Source organism: Elephas maximus, chromosome 21 (genome assembly GCF_024166365.1).
Source record: "Elephas maximus indicus isolate mEleMax1 chromosome 21, mEleMax1 primary haplotype, whole genome shotgun sequence".
Lineage (NCBI taxonomy): Eukaryota > Metazoa > Chordata > Mammalia > Proboscidea > Elephantidae > Elephas > Elephas maximus.
In genome coordinates this window covers 35156958-35179313 of record NC_064839.1, presented here as the reverse complement: position 1 = coordinate 35179313, position 22356 = coordinate 35156958, and the positions used below count along the sequence as shown (strand labels likewise).

General features: G+C 38.5%; 1 protein-coding gene across 1 annotated transcript in view; it reads right to left on the bottom strand.

The window, feature by feature from the left end:
• The window catches only part of TANGO6 (transport and golgi organization 6 homolog), a 207689-nt gene that overhangs the window by 164494 nt on the left and 20839 nt on the right, over window positions 1–22356 (bottom strand). The window contains exons 6-7 of the mRNA XM_049864569.1: window positions 21240–21402; window positions 16603–16685 (exon numbers count right to left, since the gene is read on the bottom strand). Coding sequence (XP_049720526.1) covers window positions 16603–16685; window positions 21240–21402 — 246 coding nt within the window. The remainder of the gene's footprint in view (window positions 1–16602; window positions 16686–21239; window positions 21403–22356) is intronic.

The window sequence follows — 22356 nt, the reverse complement described above, 5'->3', positions numbered from 1 at the left end:
TTTTGACTTCCTCTGAGTCACCTCATCTGCCAAATTGTTCATATATACAATAACTGTCCTACTGCTGAAGGCCCTTCTACTAGGAACAAACCGTTACAAGTGAATAAAAAAAAAAAAAAAAAATTAAAACTGGATTTGAAAAAAACAAAAACACAGCTTGCTCTAGATTTGTCAGTCTTAAGATATAACCACCACCTGGGCATGTCCTCTTCTCTTCAATAAATGTTCACAGAAATTACACTGTGCAGCTAGATCTGCATGGACTTTACAAGGTTATGTGTGTGAGGATGCTTATTTTTATTAACAATAGTTACATTAGATATTTTAGTTGTACCTTTCAAAAGGCTAGCACAAATGCATTCAATTCAATAAAGTTTTATTGAACATACACTGGTTCAAAGCACTGTCCTAAGCACTGTACTGAATAAAAAAATGAGAAAGGCCACATGAACCAGAGACTACATCATCCTGAGACCAGAAGAACTAGATGGTGCCCGGCTACAACCAATGACTGCCCTGACAGGGAACACAACAGAGAACCCCTGAGGGAGCAGGAGAGCAGTGGGATGCAGACCCCAAATTCTCATAAGACCAGACTCAGTGGTCTGACTGAGACTAGAAGGACCCCAGTGGTCATGGCCCCCAGACCTTCTGTTGGCCCAGGACAGGAACCATTCCCGAAGCCAACTCTTCAGACACGGATTGGACTGGACAATGGGTTGGAGAGGGATGCTGGTGAGGAATGAGCTTCTTGGATCAGGTGGACACTTGAGACTATGTTGGCATCTCCTGCCTGGAGGGGAGATTAGAGGGTGGAGGGGGTTAGAAGCTGGCAAAATGGACACGAAAACAGAAAGTGGAGGGAGAGAGCGGGCTGTCTCATTAGGGGGAGAGTAATTGGGAGTGTGTAGCAAGGTGTATATGGGTTTTTGTGTGAGAGACTGGCTTGATTTGTAAACTTTCACTTAAAGCACAATAAAAATTATTAAAAAAAAAAAAAATGAGTAAGTCTCTATCCCTTAGATTACTTGTGATCAAACAGGGAGAGTAAAATACGTAAGCCAATTTCAAAAGTTATAATCCAAGGTGGGTAATTTAAAATGGCAACAAATACATGAAACCCTGGTGGCATAGTGGTTAAGAGCTATGTCTGCTAACTAAAAAGTTGGTAGTTTGACTCTACCAGGTGCTCCTTAGAAACTCTATGGGGCAGTTCTACTCTGCCCTATAGGGTTGCTATGACTTGGAATTTACTCGATGGCAAGGAGCTTAAGAAATACAAAATGTTATTCAAAATGCCAAACACAATAGGATTTCAAAATGTAATTGTGTTACAATAAGTCAATTAAAACCTGATAGCATGGACAGTAACAATGACGATAAAAAGAATTTCAAGAAGTGGAACTAAAAATGGTATGTGTTCCAGGAACTATGGTAGGTCTTTTATCTTCTGGGTACTATGTTAGATTTTTTAAAATGTTAGCTCATTAAAACCATAACAATCTTGCAAAATAGGTGTTAGCAGCCCTACACTAGAGATGAACCCACTGCCATTGAGTCGAGTCAATTCTGACTCATACTGACTCAAAAGATCACAGTAGGACTGCCCCATAGGTTTCCCAAGGCTGTAATCTTTCTCCAGTGGGGCACAGAGCTGGCTGGTAGGTTCGAACTTGATCCAAGTCATAATGTTTTTAATTGCATCATATGCACGCGAAAGCTAGGCAATGAATAAGGAAGACCGAAGAAAAATTGATGCCTTTAAATTATGGTGTTGGTGAAGAATACTGAATATACCACAGACTGCCAGAAGAATGAACAAATCTGTCTTGGGAGAAGTACAGCCAGAATGCTCCTTAGAAGCGAGAATAGCGAGACTTTGTCTCACTTACTTTGGACATGTTATCAGGAGGGACCAGTCCCTGAAGAAAGGCATCAAACTTGGTAAAGTAGAGGGTCAGCAAAAAAGAGGAAGACCCTCAGTGAGATGGACTGACACAGTGGTTGCAATAATGGGCTCAAACACTGCCACGATTGTGAGGATGGTGTAGGACCAGGGAATGTTTCATTCTTTTGTAGAGAGAGTCACCATGAGTCGGAACCGACTCCACAGCACCTAAGAACATTTACAAATGAGAAAAGGGAAGTTAAAGGAGGCCCTTATTTATAGAAAGATTAATGAGGTAGGAATCAATTCTGTTTAAAGATCTTCTGTTAAAATCGAAGATCACTGAGGCACTTGTACAAGCTGAAAAAAATCTCTGTGCTTTTCCAGAGAGCCCTATTCCTTTACATCAACCCTAATTTTTCATATTGTTTAAGCTTCCCAACTCCTCTCCTGCGCCTGGTAACCAAGGAGCCAGCTCCCTGTGCATGATCTAATCACCATAAGCCCAGCTAAATGAAGTGCATTGTATGGCAGTGTTCAGAAATAATATGCAGGCCTAATTATGATATCACCAATTACAGGAGGTAAAAGAAGGAGATTGTCCAGATAACATAAGGGCCTATTGTCTGGTTTTGGATCCTGTGTTCCCATAAGTAATCCCTGTGCAGTCATCCTTCCTTACCAGCATCTTTTATTTAAAAAAAAAAATTACGGGTGGAGTTAAATTGCCATTATTTACTAACTCAACAGAGCCAAAGCACCTCAAAGTTTAACACAAACTCAACTGAGCATATTTCTCAGGAGTCTATGTTGTTGTTGATATAGTCCTCCAATTTTTATTGTTCTTTTTTATACTTTTCTGTATTTTCTTATAATACTTACAGTACTACTTTCATATTTAGAAAAAACTGTATCACTATTTATACATGTATATTATTTATTTAGATATAAATATATTTATAAACTCATTCAGCAAATGAAAGGTTCAGTAAATGTTTACTGAGTGACAATTATGTGCTAGGCACTCTCATGGTACTCTGGATAAGTTTGTGATGAACAAAGTATCTGCTAAGAAAGAGCTTATATTCCAGGGGAGGACACAGACAATAAATTAATAAAAAGTATCAGGTAGTGACAAGTGCTATGAAGAAAAATAAAGCAGGTTAAAGCAATAGATAGTGAGGGGACATGCACGTGAAAAGAGAAAAAGAAGTATAACCCTAATCGATTCATCAACTTCTATCCACTAAATTCACAGAGGAAAACAGAAATGGGAATTTATTTTTAAAAAAGCAAAGATTTAGACATAAAATCTCCTTATGGTTCAATCTGATAAATTAATTCTCTCTCTGACAACTCAAAAAAGTTGAATGGCCTCTGCCTGATTCATACAAAATTGTAATCTCCCTTTCAATACTAAGTTCCTCCTTGTATTGAGCCCAAATCTACCTCTCTTTAAACTTGCCTGATGGAAGTACATTGATTTCTGAAAAACTTTGGACTGGTCTTCTACAATCATCAAACTCCAGTTTCTTTTATCTATGGTAAGGGTAGACTATATTTTGCAGATACAAAGAGAGGCAGTGGTACTTATTTTACCCAGCTCCAGCTGTACCTCTCCCATAAGCCTGCCATATATTTGACTGTTCATTCATTTATTCACTAAGTCAAATATTAAGTATCTAACCACTTGATTACATGATTTTCTCCTTCTCTAAATTCCAATAGCATTTTAGAGCTTATAGTATAAATCAGTCCATGAGTATATAGTTATCTCTCACCACCTCAACTAATTTTTAACTTCTTAGAAGGTAAAACTAAGGGTCCCTACCTCAGCACCTATCAGAGTAGATGATTAAGTTGGGTGTTATCTGAGTTTTTGGTGAACTGGCAGTTTAAACAGAGTAGTATCCAATTTAAAGGAACTCTTCCATTATTGCTTTTTCTTTTCTTTTTTATATTAGCAAAATACTTATTAATTGCTGATTGGACAGAGGTAACCATTTTAATAATATTGGGTATTGGGTATGGGGGCTTTAATGGATGTGGCCACAGCATTTAGGTTTCAGTAATCCACTGTGAGGTGTCAGTTATCCCTTCCAGATTGGAAACTAGGCAAAATTGAGCTTTTAAATGAAGGAATAGTGGCGGGGGGGGGGGGGGGGGCATGGTTTTTTAAGAAGCAAATAAGAAATACCATTTATTGCATATCTACTCAAGAATGAGCCCATTACTGTGGGGACCATGATCTTGGAGAAAATCTAGCTCAATTGGCATAACATAGTTTATAAAGAATATGTTCTACATTCTACTTTGATGGGTAGCATCTAGGCTCTTAAAAGCCATGCACGGCCATCTAGGATACTCCATTGGTCTTACCCCTTCGGGAGGAAGGAAGGATGAAGAAAACTAAAGATACAAGGACTAATGGACCACATTTACCACGGCCTCCACCACACTAAGTCCAGTACAACAAGATGGTGCCTGGCTACCACCACTGACTGCTCTGATAGGGATCACAATAAAGGGTCACCGACAGAGCTGGAGAAAAATGTAGAACAAAATTCTAACTCAGAAAGAAAGACCATCCTTGGAATATATCCTAGAGAAACAGGAGCCCTTACACGAACAGATATATGCACACTCATGTTCATTGCTGCACTGTTTACAATAGCAAAAAGATGGAAGCAACCAAGGTGCCCATCAACGGATGAATGGATAAATAAATTATGGTATATTCACACAATGGAACATTATGCATCGATAAAGAACAGTGAGGAATCTGTGAAACATTTCATAACATGGAGGAATCTGGAAGGCATTATGCTGAGTGAAATTAGTTGCAAAAGGACAAATATTGTATAAGGCCATTATAAGAACTCAAGAAATAGTTTGAACAGAGAAGAAAATATTCTTTGATGGTTACAAGAATGGGGAGGTAGGGAGGGAGGGAGAGGGGTATTCACTAATTAGATAGCAGATAAGAACTATTTTAGTTGAAAGGAAAGACAACACACAGTACAGAAGAGGTCAGTACAACTGGACTAATCCAAAAGCAAAGAAGTTTCCTGAATAAACTCAATGCTTCGAAGGCCAGCGTAGCAGGGGTGGGGGTTTGGGGACCATGGTTTTGGGGGACATCTAAGTCAATTGGCATAACAAAATCCATTAAGAAAACATTCTGCATCCCACTTTGGAGAGTGGCGTCTGGGGTCTTAAATGCTAGCAAGTGGCCATCTAGGATGCATCAATTGGTCTCAACCCACCTGGAGCAAAGGAGAAAGAAGAACACCAAAGACACAAGGTAATTATGAGCCCAAGAGACAGAAAAGGCCACATAAACCAGAGACTACATCAGCCTGAGACCAAAAGAACTAGACGGTGCCTGGCTACAACCAATGACTGCCCTGACAGGGAACACAATAGAGAACCCCTGAGGGAGCAGGAGAGCAGTGGGATGCAGACCCCAAATTCTCGTAAAAAGACCAGACTTAATGGTCTGACTGAGACTAGGCAGACCCCAGTGGTCATGGTCCCCAGACCTTCTGTTAGACCAAGACGGGAACCATTCCCAAAGCCAATTTTTCATACAGGGATGGGACTGGACTATGGAATAGAAAATTATACTGGTGAAGAATGTGCTTCTTGGATCAAGTAGAAACACGAGACTATGCAGGCATCTTCTGTCTGGAGGGGAGATGAGGGGGCAGAAGGGGGTCAGAAGCTGGTGGAATGGACACAAAAAGAGAAAGTGGAGGGAAGGAGTGTGCTGCCTTATTAGGGGGAGAGCAATTAGGAGCATATAGCAAGGTGTATATAAATTTTTGTAAGAGAGACTGACTTGATTTGTAAACTTTCACTTAAAGCACAATGAAAAAAAAAAAAAGACCAGACTTGCTGGCCTGACAGAGACTAGAGAAACCCTGAGAATAAGGCCCGGACACCCTTTCAGTTCAGCAAGGAGGTCACTCCTGAGGTTCACCCTTCAGCCAAAGATTGAACATGCCCATGCAACAAAACAAGACTAAAGGGGCACACCAGCCCTGGAGCCGGGACTGGATGGCAGGAGGGAACTGGAAAGCTGGTAATAGGGAATCCAGTGAGAAGGGAGACTGTTGACATGTCGTGGGGTTGTTAACCAATGTCACAGAACAATGTGTGTACTAACTACTTGATTAGAAACTAGTTTGTTCTGTAAACCTTCATCTAAAGTACAATAAAAAAAAAAAAAAAAAAAGGAGCCCATTATCCAGCTAAACATTTCACATGCAATCAGTCCTTACAACAGTCCTGCAAGGATTAGGCATTTTTATTCCTATCCTGCAAATGTAGAAAACTGAAATAAACTGTCAGTAAGCGGCAAGGCCAGAATGAACCCAGATATGTCTGACATAAAATCCATGCACAATCCATAGAGACAGAAAGGAAACTAGTAGTTGCCAGGGGCTAGAAGGAGAGATGAATGAAGGCTGATTGCTTACTGGGTATGGGGCTTCCATTTGGAGTGAAGAAAAAGTTCTGGAACTAGATAATGATGATGATTGTACAATATTGTGAATGTATTTAATGCATTTAAAATGGTTAGTTTTATGTTACATGTATTTTACCACACACACAAAATAAAACCATGTACCCCATGGCCTCCCAATACTCACCTCCCCTTGTGCATAATATTTTAATTGCTTCAATCCCTAACCCACATTAACTTTAGTCCAACTGTCCTGACCCTCAGAATCAGTAGATCCCAGCTTGTTAAGTTGTTAATAACCCTAGCCCTGCAACCTCTGCAAGGCAGGGCTGAAGTTCCTGGATGGCATCATGGACATCAGCTTCTGTAACACCACCCCTTCCTCCTACTGAGAGTTTTAAATAACCCGCTTCTACTGCATCTTTGGAGCCCTGGTGGCACAGTGGTTAAAAGCTTGGCTGCTAACTAAAAGATCGGCAGTTTGAATCCACCAGTTGCAACTTGGAAACTCTACGGGGTAGTTCTACTCTGACCTACAGGGTTGCTATGAGTCGGAATCGACTCAATGGCAATGGGTTTGGGTGTTTCTTTTTGGTTTTCAGGAGCCCTGGTGGCACAGTGGTTAAATGCTTTGCTGCTAACTGGAAGGTCACTGGTTTGAATTCACCAGCTGCTCCAGTAATTGCTTTCATAAAGAAGCCATATGGGGCAGTTCTACTCTAACCTTTACGGTCAGAGAATCAACTCCACAGCAACGGGTTTTTTTTTCGGGTTTTTATCAAGTCTTCTGGTAAGTCTCCAAGGCTACACCCTGGCCAACCCTTTCCAAAAACAGTCCCCTCCTTCCAATCTCTTACCTAGCACTGAATTCACATGCAGTTAACAGTTTGGTCTGCACCTGATGTCCAGCATGACCCTCTATTTACACTTCCAAAGTGGAATCTGGCCATTTTCCCTTTAGTGTGGACTCCCCAGATCATGGAGTTGTATCTGGAGTTTAGTGACCCATACAGGGACATGGGAGGGTAGACTGATTCAGCCAATGAATATGCCAGTAATGATAATGACAAAATGTCCTAGAAAGAAAATTTAAAAATGCTTTCATTGAAGGCATAGTATATACAGAGGAAACTGTTGTGGCAAGTTCCTTTCAGTCTTTTCTACACTATGCTGGTGACCAGCATCGACTAAGGAAACAATGAAGGCACAACAGGCAAACTGTTCCTGCCCCACTGAGGGGAGGGCCCTAGTGCCCTGGCTTCTTTGTCCTAACATCTGGGTGTTGTGGAATTTCCTTGGACTGTGCTTGCATGTAGTCTCTTTCTAATTGGGAGTCTTCCCTGCTCACCTTGTGAGATGACTTGTGAGAAACAACTGACAAAGTGGAATGGGAATTCGAGTTCTGAAACACAATCCTTCATGTTATTTCTACTTGTGGTAAAAAATATTACTAAGAAGCATATCATTTGATGTTGCCTTTTTAATTGTCTAACTCCTGGGTATGTTTCATGCAAAGTTGTTTATAAATACTTCTACTAACCAGTTGTGTGACTTCACACAAATCAATTGTATCTCTCTGAGCCTCAGTTTCCTTAAGTGTAAGAAAAGGAGGTTCGATTAATAAAGCTTTAAGGCCTCTTTTGCATCTAATCTATAATTCTCTGACTTGACTGCAAGTTTGCTCATTTTCTTTCATATCCTTCTGGTACCTCAGCTATTGAGAGGTAAGACTAGTTGAAAAAAATCACTCCCCCTAAAAATTTTTTTAAAACAACTGAATCTTCAACTTGGCCAAGATGTAACAAATTTCTAATCCTTCTTCACGTTTTCTGTTTCTTCTAACTGAAGGAAATATTTTAAAGGTGAAATCCTATTTAGCAGAAAATTTTCCGGTTACTTGAGGTATCTGTACAACAAGGAATCACCAACACAAGTCCAAGAGATGAAAAAGTTGAAGCAGGGACGGTAAAAACAGTTCTGAGGGTACCTTTTTAATTTTTTGGTGTGAAAAAGCCTTTCTGAGTATAAGTAAAAGAGTGCTTTAAAGAAAAGCTGGATTTCCACATCTACCTGTAGTCTTTCTAGTATAAACATACAGGCCAGGGCTGAGGAACGAAAAAAGAGGTCAGCATGGATCTGTGAAAACCATAATTTCTCAGAACAAATTAGATGAGGATGAGGACACAGACTGGTACTAATGACCCTGATGATAATCTGAGGATTTCCTTTCTTTCTGGGGATTTCCACATTCCGTTCTGAAGCCACCTCGGCTTTTCTGCACAGATAAGCTGTGAAAAGAGGCATCTGGGGTTAAGCCTGAGAATGCTTCATCTAAGCTTATAGGAATGTTTTGTGACAACAGAAGTAATAGAGACATGTTTCTGAGTACTCTCAATTATGGATCACACACGACTGTAACTCTTTGTTTCCTTGACTGGGAGCTCCTTGAAAGCAGGAGCTGGATCTTAATCATTTCTGTATTTGTAAACCTGGCTAAGTATCTGGAGTTCAGTAGGTACTTGGTAAATGTTTATGTGACTGAATCAAAGAATGAATGAACAAACTACACTGTTGTTTATTTTCTCAAAAGCTCTATTTTTGTGGGGGAAGTTACATTGCCTTATGTATTTTCATTTTTTTAAAGCAGTAGCTAGAAGCTATTCAATGAGTGCCAATTAACTGAACAGATTCATAGAACTTCATCATGGAGCTGACTGAACAAAAGGTTTGATTTTATATTGTTTTTGGGGGGGCGTATGTCTTCAACGTCTGGAGGATTGAATTTCTCTGGTAGAATTGACTAGATATTTAAATTAAAAAAGAAAAAAGGTAGGAAGAATCAAAATGATCAAAAGCTATAAGAATTATTTTGTTTCTATCCGAGGGTGGTCGGGGAGACATGCCTAAAAACCAGAAAGGGGTCCTGACACACTTCATTTCTCATTTCATAAAAAAAAAAACACACTTCATTTCTCATTTCATGGAGTTTCAATATATACATTGTTAAGCATATCCCTAAGAGATCACCGTAGCATAGCTGAAAGAGCATCAGGAAGTCAGGAGTCAGGAATCTCGGGTGTGAATTTTGTTTCAGTCACCTATGTGACTGCCCATCCAAAAAAAAAAAACTGCTGAGTCTGTTCCGACTCATAGCAAACCTACAGGACAGAGTAGAACTGCCCCATAGAATTTTCAAGGAGCGCCTGGTGGGTTTGAACTGCTGATCTTTTGGTTAGCAGCTGAGCGTTTAACCACTGCCCATAAGTGACTGAAAATCACATAGGTGGACAGGTTTCAGCTGAGCTCCCAGACTAAGACAGACTAGGAAGAAGGACCTGGCAGTCTACTTCTGAAAAAATTAGCCAGAACAGAACAAGGGGATACTGAGTGGTTTAAAGTCAGAAAAGGTGTGCTCAGGGTTGTATCCTTTCACCATACTTATTCAATCTGTATGCTGAGCAAATAATCCAAGAAGCTGGGCTATATGAAGGAAAACTGGGCATCAGGATTAGAAGGCTTATTAACAGCCTGAGACATGCAGATGACACACCCTTGCTTGCTGAAAGCAAAGAGGACTTGAAGCACTTACTGAGGAAGATCAAAGACCACAGCCTTCAGTATGGACTGTACCTCAACATAAAGAAAACAAAAATCCTCGCAACTAGACTAATAAGCTACATCATGATAAAAGGAGAAAAGATGGAGGTTGTGAAGGATTTCACTTTCCTTGGATCCAAAAGCAACACCCATGGAAGAAGCAGCCAAGAATAATCAAACGACACATTGCATTGGGCAAATCAGCTGCAAAAGACCCCTTTAAAGTGTTCAAAAGCACATGTCACTTGAAGGACTAAGGTGTGCCTGACCCAAGCCACAGTGTTTTCAATCACTTCATATTTCACATTTCATGTGAAAGCTGGGCAATGAATAAGGAGGACCAAGAATTTATGCCTTGTAATTATGGTGTTGGTGAAGAATACTGACTGCCAGTAGGATGAACAAGTCTGTCTTGGAAGAAGTACAGCCAGAATGCTCCTTAGAGCAAGGATGGCAAGACTTTATCTCACATACTTTGGACATGTTATCAGGAGGGACCAGTCCCTGGTAGAGGGTCAGTGAAAAACAGGAAGACCCTCAGTGAGACAGAATGACATAGTGGCTGCAACTCCGGGCTCAAGCATAACAATGATTGTGAGGATGGCGCAGGAACAGGCAGTGTTTTGCTCTGTTGTACGTAGGGTCGGAACCAACTTGACGGCACCAAACAACAACATACTACCCAACGTCATACAGTAAGTGAGTGAACATGGATAAGATATTTAAACCTCTCTAGGTCTCAGTTTCCTTATTTACAACAAAGGTATTAAGCTTTTGGCATTAGGGCCAATTAAGATAATTCATGTTAAAGTATTTTTGTAAAATACAAAAACCTGTGCCAATGTTAAATTTATTCTTAAATATTTTATTCTTTTTGATGCTCTTATAAATGGAATTGTTTTCTTAATTTATGGCCTTATCTTTTACAGGGATACACACATGTGGGAATACAGACATGATAGGTCTATTGTGAATCAAGCTGATGAATCCTAGCATTGAAATTCAGTACAGGCTGGAACTTGATTTTACTCCTGTTAAAGATTAAACTAGTCAAATACTGCCTTCAAAAACATCACAGTGATCCTTTTAATAGTAGTGTTCCAGAACTTCTAATACATTCACTGAGTTTAATTAAGACTTGTGAGAAGCAACAGAACAAGGCAAGTTAATAACCTAATATAGTATTTTGTATTATACTTGTTTTTAGAGTATACTATATAAATATAAAATAGCTTTTTAAAAAAAGAGTTTCTCTGAACCAAAGGAAACTGATAGTTTTTTGAGTACCTATTATGTGCTACAGTATGGTATGAACCTACTAGAAGTTACCTTATTTCATCCCCATAACTCAAGTGTTAAAAAAGTCACCTAAAGTCACAAAGCTAGTGAACAGTGGAGCCAGGATTCCAACCTAGGGTTATTTGGCACTTTCCACTACACCACACTACAGAATAGGAACTGTAGTATTTATGAAATCTAGTACTTGCATCACCCACAGCTTTGACAGATACTTCTTTTGGTCCTTTGTGTGTTATACTCCAGGGCACAGCTGAATTATAGAAATGAACAACCAGAAAGGACGACTGTCTCTAGGGAGGGGGCAAAAGTGGGAGGGAGATGTACTTTTCACTATAAAGCTTTTTATATTTCTTAAATTTTATACTACGAGCACATATTATCTTCTCTAAACATAGAGAGAAAGAAAGACTGGGAGAAGGAATTTGTTCCCGGATCAGGTCTGCCACTCACTAGCTATAGAATTTGGGACAAGTCACCTCACTTCTTTCGGATTTTGTTTCCTTTACTTCAAAATGGAGGAGGGGGCATTACTTCTAAAGTTTTTTTCTAGTTCTAAGATTCTTATTTACTCTGCAAAAATAATTAGAAATTCAGAAAATGGAATCAAATACCCAATCTCACTGAGTAACTTTAATTAGAAACTCATTAAGATTAGATGAGGAAAAAAGACTTGGATTATTAAAGTCAAGATTCCTTGAATCTGGAAACAGAGATAAAACGGAAATAAGAATGCAGAAAATAAACTAATTATGTACTCTATAGCCTTTCCTACCCTAAAATTTCTTCTGCCTTTAGGGAGTTCAGGCTAGTGTTACAAGGAATACTAAAAAGAAACATTTTTCCCTACCAGAATCTGGACAAACCTCTTAAAAGCAAGAAAGTGTCCAAACAAGAAAGAATTGCAATTCCCTCCTCTGCCTAGGCAGAACTGATCTCTGTGCAATCTGGGCCCCTCTTCACCTCTCTCAGCAAAGAAAAGCCCTGTTAGTCTCTTTCACACCAGATAGGACAAAAGAATTTAAGCATTTGGGGGCTGGGCCCCAGACTTCCAGAGTGAGAAGGAAACAAATGAAAGCCATTAGACTAAAAGTTATTTGAGCTGCATATCCCCTTTATCGGCTTGGATAATTTTACATGTTACAAGGTACATACGTAGAAATGAGGAAAATTAAACACTCCATGTATGCAGATGAAGTACAAGAGGCTATGCCAAGTTTTCAATCAATTCGATCAGCATTTATATATACCTTTTTTATATTGCTGGGAACATTCCACCCTGGTCTACCAGAGCTATCATAACCACACTGTTCCACTCCCTGCTGGAAAAGAAGGGTTTAAGCATGAAAAGACCTCCCCTTCTAAGAGTTCCCATCATAACATTTTCATTCAGAGAGCTGAGGCTTCCTTCTTTAAATACCAAAATGTGTTTATATTTTCACTCTTTCAGAACATTTCTAAAATGGATTATATGTAATCCCTGCCTTCTTAAACAAAGTATACCAAACATACCAGCCCCAACCTACTTTGCTTTTCAAATCATTATGCCCTTTTTGAGTACTTTTTCCATATCCTTTCTTGCTTCTCTCTGTTGACGTTCTCTTGTCAGTGTGTCTTAGTCTAACTTTTAATTTGTTACTTCTCATTGTACTGTGATCTTACAAATCAGATAACCAATCTGATCAGGAATGTATTTTATGTAAAGATCACACTGGCTCTGACGAATTAAGGGGCTCTGCAGTTAGTGCACAGTCTTAGAGATGGCAACTAGATGAATGGTTGTGATAATACAAGTGACACAGGATGTTAAATTGGAAATTTCACATGAGACATCAAGATCAAACAGATTTAAAACTCCAAAGTAAGACACTAGACTAAGACGATAGCAGGTTTGGGGACTATAAAAACTTCCCATCCACAAAGAGGGCAGAGAAGGATCAAAAGTGTGGAGACAGATGAAATTGGTGAGAAGGACTTCTTTGGAGAAAGCTGTTGATGAGGCAAGAGTCCTGCTCCTCCATCCACCAAATGGGATGGGGGAACCTCACCTCAAGCCCAGTAAGAGAGGCCTCCAAGAGACAACTTGAGGAACTTGATACACGACCCCTAGAGTGTGAGGGACATAGTGAGCTTATGTTTGACTCCTGCATGGAAAATCTACCTGATGAGAGATGAGCTGAAAGACAGGTGGCTGCTTTGGGACTGGCCTGCACTTGCAAAATGTTTAAGTGCAAAGGATAGATTACTGGTGGGAATGTAAAATTGTGCAGCTGCTTGGCAAAACAGTTTGATAGTTCCTCAAAAGGTTAAACATAGAGTTTATATGATTCCCTTTATATAAAATATCCAAAATAGGCAAATCTATAAAGACAGAAAGTGTATTAGTGGCTGCTTACAGCTGGGGGCAGGGTCGAGAAGAAAGGAGAATGATGGCTAATGAATGTGGGATTTCTTTTAGGGGAGACAAAAATATTCTAAAATTAGATGTACTGGTCGCAACAACCCTGTGAATATACTCTAAAAACATCGAATTGTACACTTTAAATGGGTGTATTGTATGATATGTAAATTATATCTCAATAAATGTTAAAGAGAGGAAAAAAAAAAAAAAAAGAGCTGGAAATGTTCCCATACGCCTCTCTAAAATTAAATACCTGCTATACCCGCTTGTTACCCAGTTAGCTGCTAGATCAATTCATCCATCCCAGATGTTTTCCTTACTTCCTGACTTTGCTCTGTACTCTATAATTTAGTATTAGCAGAAGGTTAATAAAGACAACACATTCTTTGTTGCTAAATTTTATACAATGTTTACCATTTTTCTCCAACATACACATTTCCTCTGTTTTCCAACTGCAGCTGAGCTGCCAAAACCTTGTAGAGAGAATAATTACCCTTCTCCACCCCTTCCTGGTCTCACAACAGTCCAATCCTTGGTGCATAATCAAGTGTCTACAGCAAACTAATGATTTATTTGCCTCTCCAAGAGATTTTAAATTCACTAAGCTGTTCACGGCACTGATTTTTTTTTTTTTTTTTTGTCTTCTTTGAGCAGTAATAGGAGATTATTCTCTTTCCGTCTGTTAGAAGCTAATTCACTTGCCAGAATGAAGCTCTCTGCTTTGCGTTCTTCTCCCTTCGAGAGTAGTTTATTGAATGCCAAAGGATACCATGAGAGATTTGTACCAAAGTTTAGTCACAACTAGTCCTAACCCTGAGAGCATTTTCATGTCTTCCTGGCCCAACCATTTAATAGTTTTTCATCACAATATTCATTATGGGACATGACTGAAGATGATCCTCCTGAAAGTTAGTGGGGCCTTGTACTTTAATTCAGAAAACTAGCTTTCTAGACTATTCTATATCATTTCTTGTCTTTAGATAATCTGAGAAGCCCTTGCCTATGAATATTTAAAACAAGATACAAGACCTATCTTTTCAAGAATCTCTAAATAAGGAATAAAAAATAAAAATAGCCTTATACATTTTTCACTTGGTCACCAAGTCATATTTTATCTATGAGTAATTAAATTCTATATGTGTGTGCCAGGTCAGTCCTGTAAAGGATATACTCCTTTTTTTGTAACAGTGAAATTAAATAAAAGGGTAGCAAACATCTCACTTCAGTAATAGAAGTGACTGTTGTGGAAAATGAGTTTTGAATTTTTTAGTAGGCATTTTATATCTATGTATTTATCAGTATCATGCAGTGAGCTTAAAACAAAACAAAAGCATCTGTCTTCTTATCTGAAAGGTTTACTCTATACCAGCATACACAGCTGGGAAGAATGTAAAATGGCCTTTTGTTTCCAGTTTCTTAACTTGGCATAATGTTTTCAAGGCTTATCCATGTTGTAACATGTATCCATACTTCATTCTTTCTTATAGCTGAACAATATTCCATTGTATGGGTATACCACATTTGTTTATACATTCATCAGCTGATGAACATTCGGGCTGTTTTCACATTTTGGCTATTATGAATAATGCTGCTATGAACATTTATACATGAGCTTTTGTGCGATATATGTTTCCATTTCTCTTGGAGAAGAATTGCTGGGTATCATGGATTGAATTGTGACCCCAAAAAGTATCTGTCGATTTGGCTAGGTCATGATTCCCAATATTGTATGACTGTCTACCATTTTATCATCTGATGTGATTTCCCTATGTGTTGTAAATCTTATCACTATGATGTAATAAGATGGATTAGCGGCAGTTATACTGATGAGATCTACAAGATTAGATAGTGTCTTAAGCCAATCAATCTCTTTTGAAATACAAAAGAGAGAAGAAAGCAGAGACGTGGGGAACCTCATACCACCAAGAAAGCAGTGCTGGGAGCAGAGCATGTCCTTTGGACCTCAGGTTCCTGCACAGAGAAGCTCCTATGCCAAGGGAAGATTGATGACATGGACCTTCCTCCAGAGTTGACAGAGAAAGCCTTCCCCTGGAGCTGATGCCCTGAATTTGGACTTCTAACCTACTAGACTGTGAGAGAATAAATTTATCTTTGTTAAAGCCATCCATTTGTGGTATTTCTGTTATAGCTGCACTAGATGACTAAGACACAGGGTCATATGGTAACTCTGTAGGGTCACGATGAGTTGGAATCAACTTGATGGCAATAGATTTGTTTTTTTTATGATAACTCTGTACAAATTTTTGAGGAACTGCCAAACTGTTTTCCAAAGTGGAAATATTTTTTACATGGAATTTTGAAAGCTGCTTACCAGTGTAAATATTTTTAACAATAAAGTATTACTATAAAGTTAGTAAAATAAATTTGGTAGAACAAAACTTACCAACTCCATTTGGCCCTAATACAATGGATTTCATTTTTGTCTAAAAATACATACTTCATATATAAGATTGTAATCACAGAGAACATAAATGCAATTTATATTCTTTTTTTTTTTTTCATTTTCAGCATACATTTAAGTAGTCAGTTGCTGTATTCATTTATTCAGACTAACTTCCTTTTGATGGTGATTACTATCAAAACTTATAAAGTAGATTCAGTATTATCATACACTTTTAGGGAGTCTACAGTACTGAAAAATGCCTCTGTAGATTCCTTCAAGAGACATGCTTTCATCAGTGGCACGTGCCTGTTAGAAAATATAGACCGTTTTGGGTAAATGATGAGATAAAAAAGGTTTCAAAATGTACCCATTTTTTCATTTAAAAAGAGTCAGCTTATAGCTTCTAGTTTACAAGGTGAAACAATTTTGATAGCTTAAAATTTAAGATTAGTCATTCTAATTCCTCAAATACCAATTAAAAGACAAAATAATTTTAAAAGACTAAGTAGAAATATTAGCTAAAAGCATCAGTGTGTCAAATTACCAACCTTAAATACATCCTCAATACATCTACTAAGTTCTTCTTCTGTCACCAGAATGGTTCCTGGCACCATGTCACACTCTGGAATCTCTAGAGAACAAAAAATAAAATTATCTACACTCAACGTACCACTGAATAAAAGACACTGAGCCCAAGAAAGAAAGTTTTACTAGAAAAGTGGTTTGTTAAGTAACAGCTTAGAAAATCAACATGGTTACCACTGCCCAATAAAGCACCATTCAAATACAACATTTCAGAGAATCTATGATGCCACTGATTACAAACATGCATCCTTATTTTACATATCACTAAGAAAGAAAAAGGAGCCCTGGTGGTGCAGTGGTTAAGAGGTTGGTTGCTAATCAAAAGGTCAGTAGTTCAAATCTACCAGCTGCTCCTTGGAAACCTACTCCGTCCTATAGGGTCACTGTAAGTTGGAATCAACTCAATAGCAATGGTTTTTTAAAAAGATAAAAAACCACTGCCAATTAACCTGTGTTGTATCATCACTTAGAATTTTTATTTTAAATTTATTGAGTGAGAAAATGGGGAGTAGATGAAATGAAAATGGCCAAGAGTTGATGGCTATGTCTAAGTAACAAGTACAAAGGAGTTCATTATACTATACTTTGTTTGAATGTATTTGAAAATTTTTTCTTTAAAAAGTTTTCTAAAAGAGTTTAAAAAGTACTGAGAGCTCTCTTTAGACTTATGCAGACATATGGTTTATTATATATAATTCTAAATCATCTAAATAATTGGGATAAATGAGATAAAGAATGCTTAAAACTTCACAATCAGTGTCCAACTCTTCTGAAACACCATCAGCAATATCTATGTTTTTCCATAAAATATTTTTCTCTGGTGAAGGGTAAGACAGCACACAATACTGGGAAGCCAGCACAACTTGTCCAAGGCAAGATCATGGAAGCAACACAGACACACCCAAACTCTCTAAGGGACCAAATCATTGGGCTGAGGCCAGTGGGGACCATGGTCTTGGGGAACATTTAACTCAATTGGCATAACATAGTTTATAAAGAAAATGTTCTACGATCTACATTAGGACCCCAGAATAGCATCTGGGACCTTAAAAGCTTGTAAGCAGGCATCTAAGATACTCCACAGGTTTCACCCTGTCTGGAGCAAGGGAGAATGAAGAAAACCAAAGACACAGGAAAATATTAGTCCAAAGGACTAATGGGCCACAACTACCACAGCCTCCACTAGACTGAGTCCAGCACAACTAGATGGTACCAGCTACCACCACCGACTGCTTTGACAGGGATTACAACAGAGGGTCCCAGACAGAGCTGAAGAAAAATGTAGAACAAAATTCTAACTCTCACACACACAAAAAAGACCAGACTTACTGGTCTGACAGAGACTGGAGAAATGCTGAGAGTATGGCCCCTGGACACCCTTATAGCTTAGCTCAATAATGAAGTCAATCCTGAGGCTCACCCTTCAGCCAAAGATTAGACAGGCTCATAAAATAAAATGAGACTAAATGGGCACATCAGACCAGGGGCAAGGATGACAAGGCAGGAGGGGATGAGAAAGCTGGTAATGGGGAAACTCAAGGTCAAGAAGGGGAAAGTATTGACATGTCATGGGGTTTGCATCCAATGTCACAAAACATTATGTGTATTAATTGTTTAAATGAGAAACTAGTTTGCTCTGCAAAACTTCATCTAAAGTACAATAAAAACAAACAAAAAAACCAATAAAATAAAATATTTTTCTCTGTGCCACCAAGAACACAGGTGAAGCGACATTTCTTAAAATTATTGTCATCAGGATTTTCTTTCAAGTCACTAGCATTCATTCTGCAAGTTTTAATGCTCATTTTCAGGCACAGACAACTTCTTCATGACTGCCACCTGGCCAACTGTGATTGTGAGATGCATTTTGATATCAAAGTTGTTGAAATGTTGTTGTTGTTAGGTGCCGTCAAGTCAGTTCCAACTCATATGACCCTATGGACTACAGAATGAAACACTGCCCAGTCCTGCACCATCCGCACAATCATTGCTATGTTTGAGCCATTGTGGCAGCCACTGTCTCAATCCATCTCATCAAGGTCTTCCTCTTTTTCGCTAACCCTCTACCTTACCAAGCATGATGTCCTTCAGGGACTGGTCCCTCCTGATAACATGTCCAAAGTATGTGAGACAAAGTCTCACCATCCTTGCTTCCAAGGAGCTTTCTGGCTGTACTTCTTCCAAGAAAAATTTGTTCATTCTTCCAGCAGTCCATGGTGTAGTAAATATTCTTTGTCAATACCATAATTCAAAGGCATCAATTCTTGTTCAGTTTTCCTTATTCATGGTCTAGCTTTCACGTACATATGAGGTAATTGAAAATACCATGGCTTGGGTCAGGTGCACCGTAGTCCTTAAAGTGACATCTTTGCTTTTCAACACTTTAAAGAGGTCTTTTGCAGCAGATTTGTCCAATGCAATATGTTGTTTGATTTCTTGACTGCTGCTTCCATGGGCATTGATTGTGGATCCAAGTAAAATGCAATCCTTGACAACTTCAATCTTTTCTCCATTTATCACGATGTTGCCTATTGGTTCAGGTGTGAGGATTTTTGTTTTCTTTATGTTGAGGTATAATCCACACTGAAGGTTGTAGTCTTTGATCTTCATCAGTAAGTGCTTTAAGTAAGCAAGATTGTATCATCTGTGTATCACAGGTTGTTAATGAGTCTTCCTCCAATTCTGATGCCTCGTTCTTCTTCATATAGTACAGCTTCTCAGACTATTTGCTCAGTATACAACTGAATAAATATGGTAAAAGGATATAACCCTGATGTACACCCTTCTCAATACCAAATAGATTTCAAAATAAAAGATTTGTTTTTTTCTTTTTTAATGTAAAAATACATTCATAAAATTCTGACGTTTGTTTGCCAGCCGCACCCTCTCCCTGTGAGGTATTTTCATTAAGTGCTACTATGTCAATTCTTTTTACATGTTGCTGTAAAAAAAATCAGCATGGCTCGCCTATAAAAATACCTCGCAGGGGGGAGGACGCAGTTGACAAACATAGAAGGCATGCAACATTTGCATACAAATATGGTAATTATTTTTTAGAATACTAACTAACAAATTAGAAGGAATTAAAAAAAAGGAAGTCACCATTTTACAGGCAAGAATCACCAATGGATACTAAACCACAGTATGAAAGACTACTGGGAAACAGGACATTCACATAGTCTCAGACTATCACTGCACAGATTTCTTATTCATTATTACAAAGGGGAAAAGATATTTTTACAATGGAGAAACATGTCTGTCACCACTTTAACCAAATGATCAAATTTAACATGGCAAGGCTTCATTTCACGTACTTTGGACATGTTATCAAGAGGGACCAGTTCATGGAGAAGGACATCATGCTTGCTAAAGTAGAGGGTCAGCAAAAAAGATGAAGACCCTTGCTGGGACGAACTGGCACAGCAGCTGCAAAAATAGGCTCAAACATAGCAACGACTGTGAGGGTAGGGCAGGACTGGGCAGTTCCGTTCTGTTGTTGACAGCACCTAACAGCAACAACAATAATGGGACATGGGAACCTTTCATGCAGGTCAGAGACTCAGGTTTGATTCCGGGTCAATGCACCTCATGTGTAGCCACCACCCATATGTCAGTGGAGGCTTTTGTGCTGCTATGATGCTGAACGGTTTCAGTGGAGCTTTCAGACAAACTAGGAAGACAGGCCTGGAGATCTACTTCTGAAAATTAGCTAATGAAGACCCTATGGATCACAACGATCTAATCCACAACCAATCATAGGAACGGTGCAAGACTGCGAAGCCTTTCATTCTGTTGTACGGTGGGTCACCTTGAGTTAGGGGCTGACTTGATCATAGCTAACAACAACGATAATGAGATAAACTGATAACATGTGCCCCTGATGTGATGCGCTGAGGAAAAAAAACAACATCTATGTAGTACTTCTGCCAAAATGTTTAACCTGGATCTAATCACGAGAAAAAAATTAGACAAATACAAATTGAGGAATATTCAATGACACAACTGACCTGAGATCTACAAAAATGTGGTAAAAGACTAGGGAATCAGTCTACATTAAAGGAGACTAAAAAAGACTCAACAAAGTAAATGCAATGCCTGTTTCTTGATTGGATTCTCGATTTAAAAAAAAAAAAACTACAAAGAAAATTACTGGGACAAATGGATAAATCTGAATTAAGTCTGTATATTAGATAACAGTATTATCAATGTTACATTTCCTGAGTGTGATAATTGCATTGTGGTCATGTGGGAGACTGCTTTTTTTCTTTGGAGATGGATGCTGTGGTATTTTTAGGGGTAAAGTGTGATGACATTTGCAACTCCCAAATGATTCAGAAAAAATATGTATGTGTGTAGAAATAAAGATAAAGTGAATGTGGCCAAAATGTTAATAGTTGCTGAATCTAGGTGAAGCACATATATGGGTGGTTCAATGTACTATTACCGGAAATTTTACATTGTGAATTTTTCAAAATAAAAAGTTGTTGGGGAAGCACTAAAACTAAAGACGCTGAAATACCATAGACTTAAGTCATTTAAACTTAAAACACTGAAGACGGTCCTTTTGAGGGTCACCCAACCACCAAGCCTCCTCTTTTACCTGCTGTATTCAAACATCGATGAAGAGGCGCTAACACTGGTTGAAGCAAATACTTGGCTGCCAACTGTGGGCATTCTCTTGACATAGTAATAAAGGTAGTGGTGGCAACTCTCTGAAATTGTCGTGCTGTCAATTTATCTTGAAGGTGAAATAAATCTAGAATCTAAAAGAAAAATTACATGAAGTAAATCCAAGCCCTTTATTAGAAGCATTACACTAACTAGATAGAGAAAGCATTAATTTGTTTAAACCAAAAAAATAAACACACTGATTAAACAGAGTTGTTTTTTAAATTTAATAACTCAGTCTCAAAGAGTGTGAGAGCTGAACGGGCTATGTTTTTAATACATAATTTTATCAAATTTATAAAATACATACTTAATGTAGAAATAAGGTTTTAAGAAGAAAATTAAAAACCTTCCCCAAAACAGTACAAACATCTTTGGTGTATTCTTTCCAATATATTTTCTGTATTATTTTTTCTTTTTAATTGAGATCGTACTTAATGCTCAGTTTTGCATATTGCTGAATCCTCACGTTGTTACAGATTCCTCAAAAATACTATATTCACCCAAATTCTCATAAAAAGACCAGACTTAATGGTCTGAGTGAGACTGGAAGGACCCCAGTGATCATGGCCTCCAGACCTTCTGTTGGCCCACTACAGAAACCATCCCCAAAGCCAGCTCATCAGACATGGATTGAACTGGACAATGGGTTGGAGAGGGATGCTGGTGAGCCGTGAGCTACTTGGTTCGGGTGGACACTTGAGACAATGTTGGCATCTCCTGCCTGGAGGGGAGATGCGAGAGTAGAGGGGCTCAGAAGCTGGCAAAGAGGTCATGAAAAGAGAGAGTGGAAGGAGGGAGTGGGCTGTCTCATGGGGGAGGGAAGTAATTGGGAATGTGGAACAAGTTGCATATGGGTTTTTGTGTGAGAGACTGACTTGACTTGTACACTTTCACTTAAAGCACAATAAAAATTATTAAAAATATATTATATTCAGCTGTATGTCATAATTTATTACAAATTATTTCCTCAATTCCAGACATTCAGGGTTTTTTCCCAAATTTTTGCTATTATAAATAGTCCCACCAAATGAAATGATTGGGTCAAA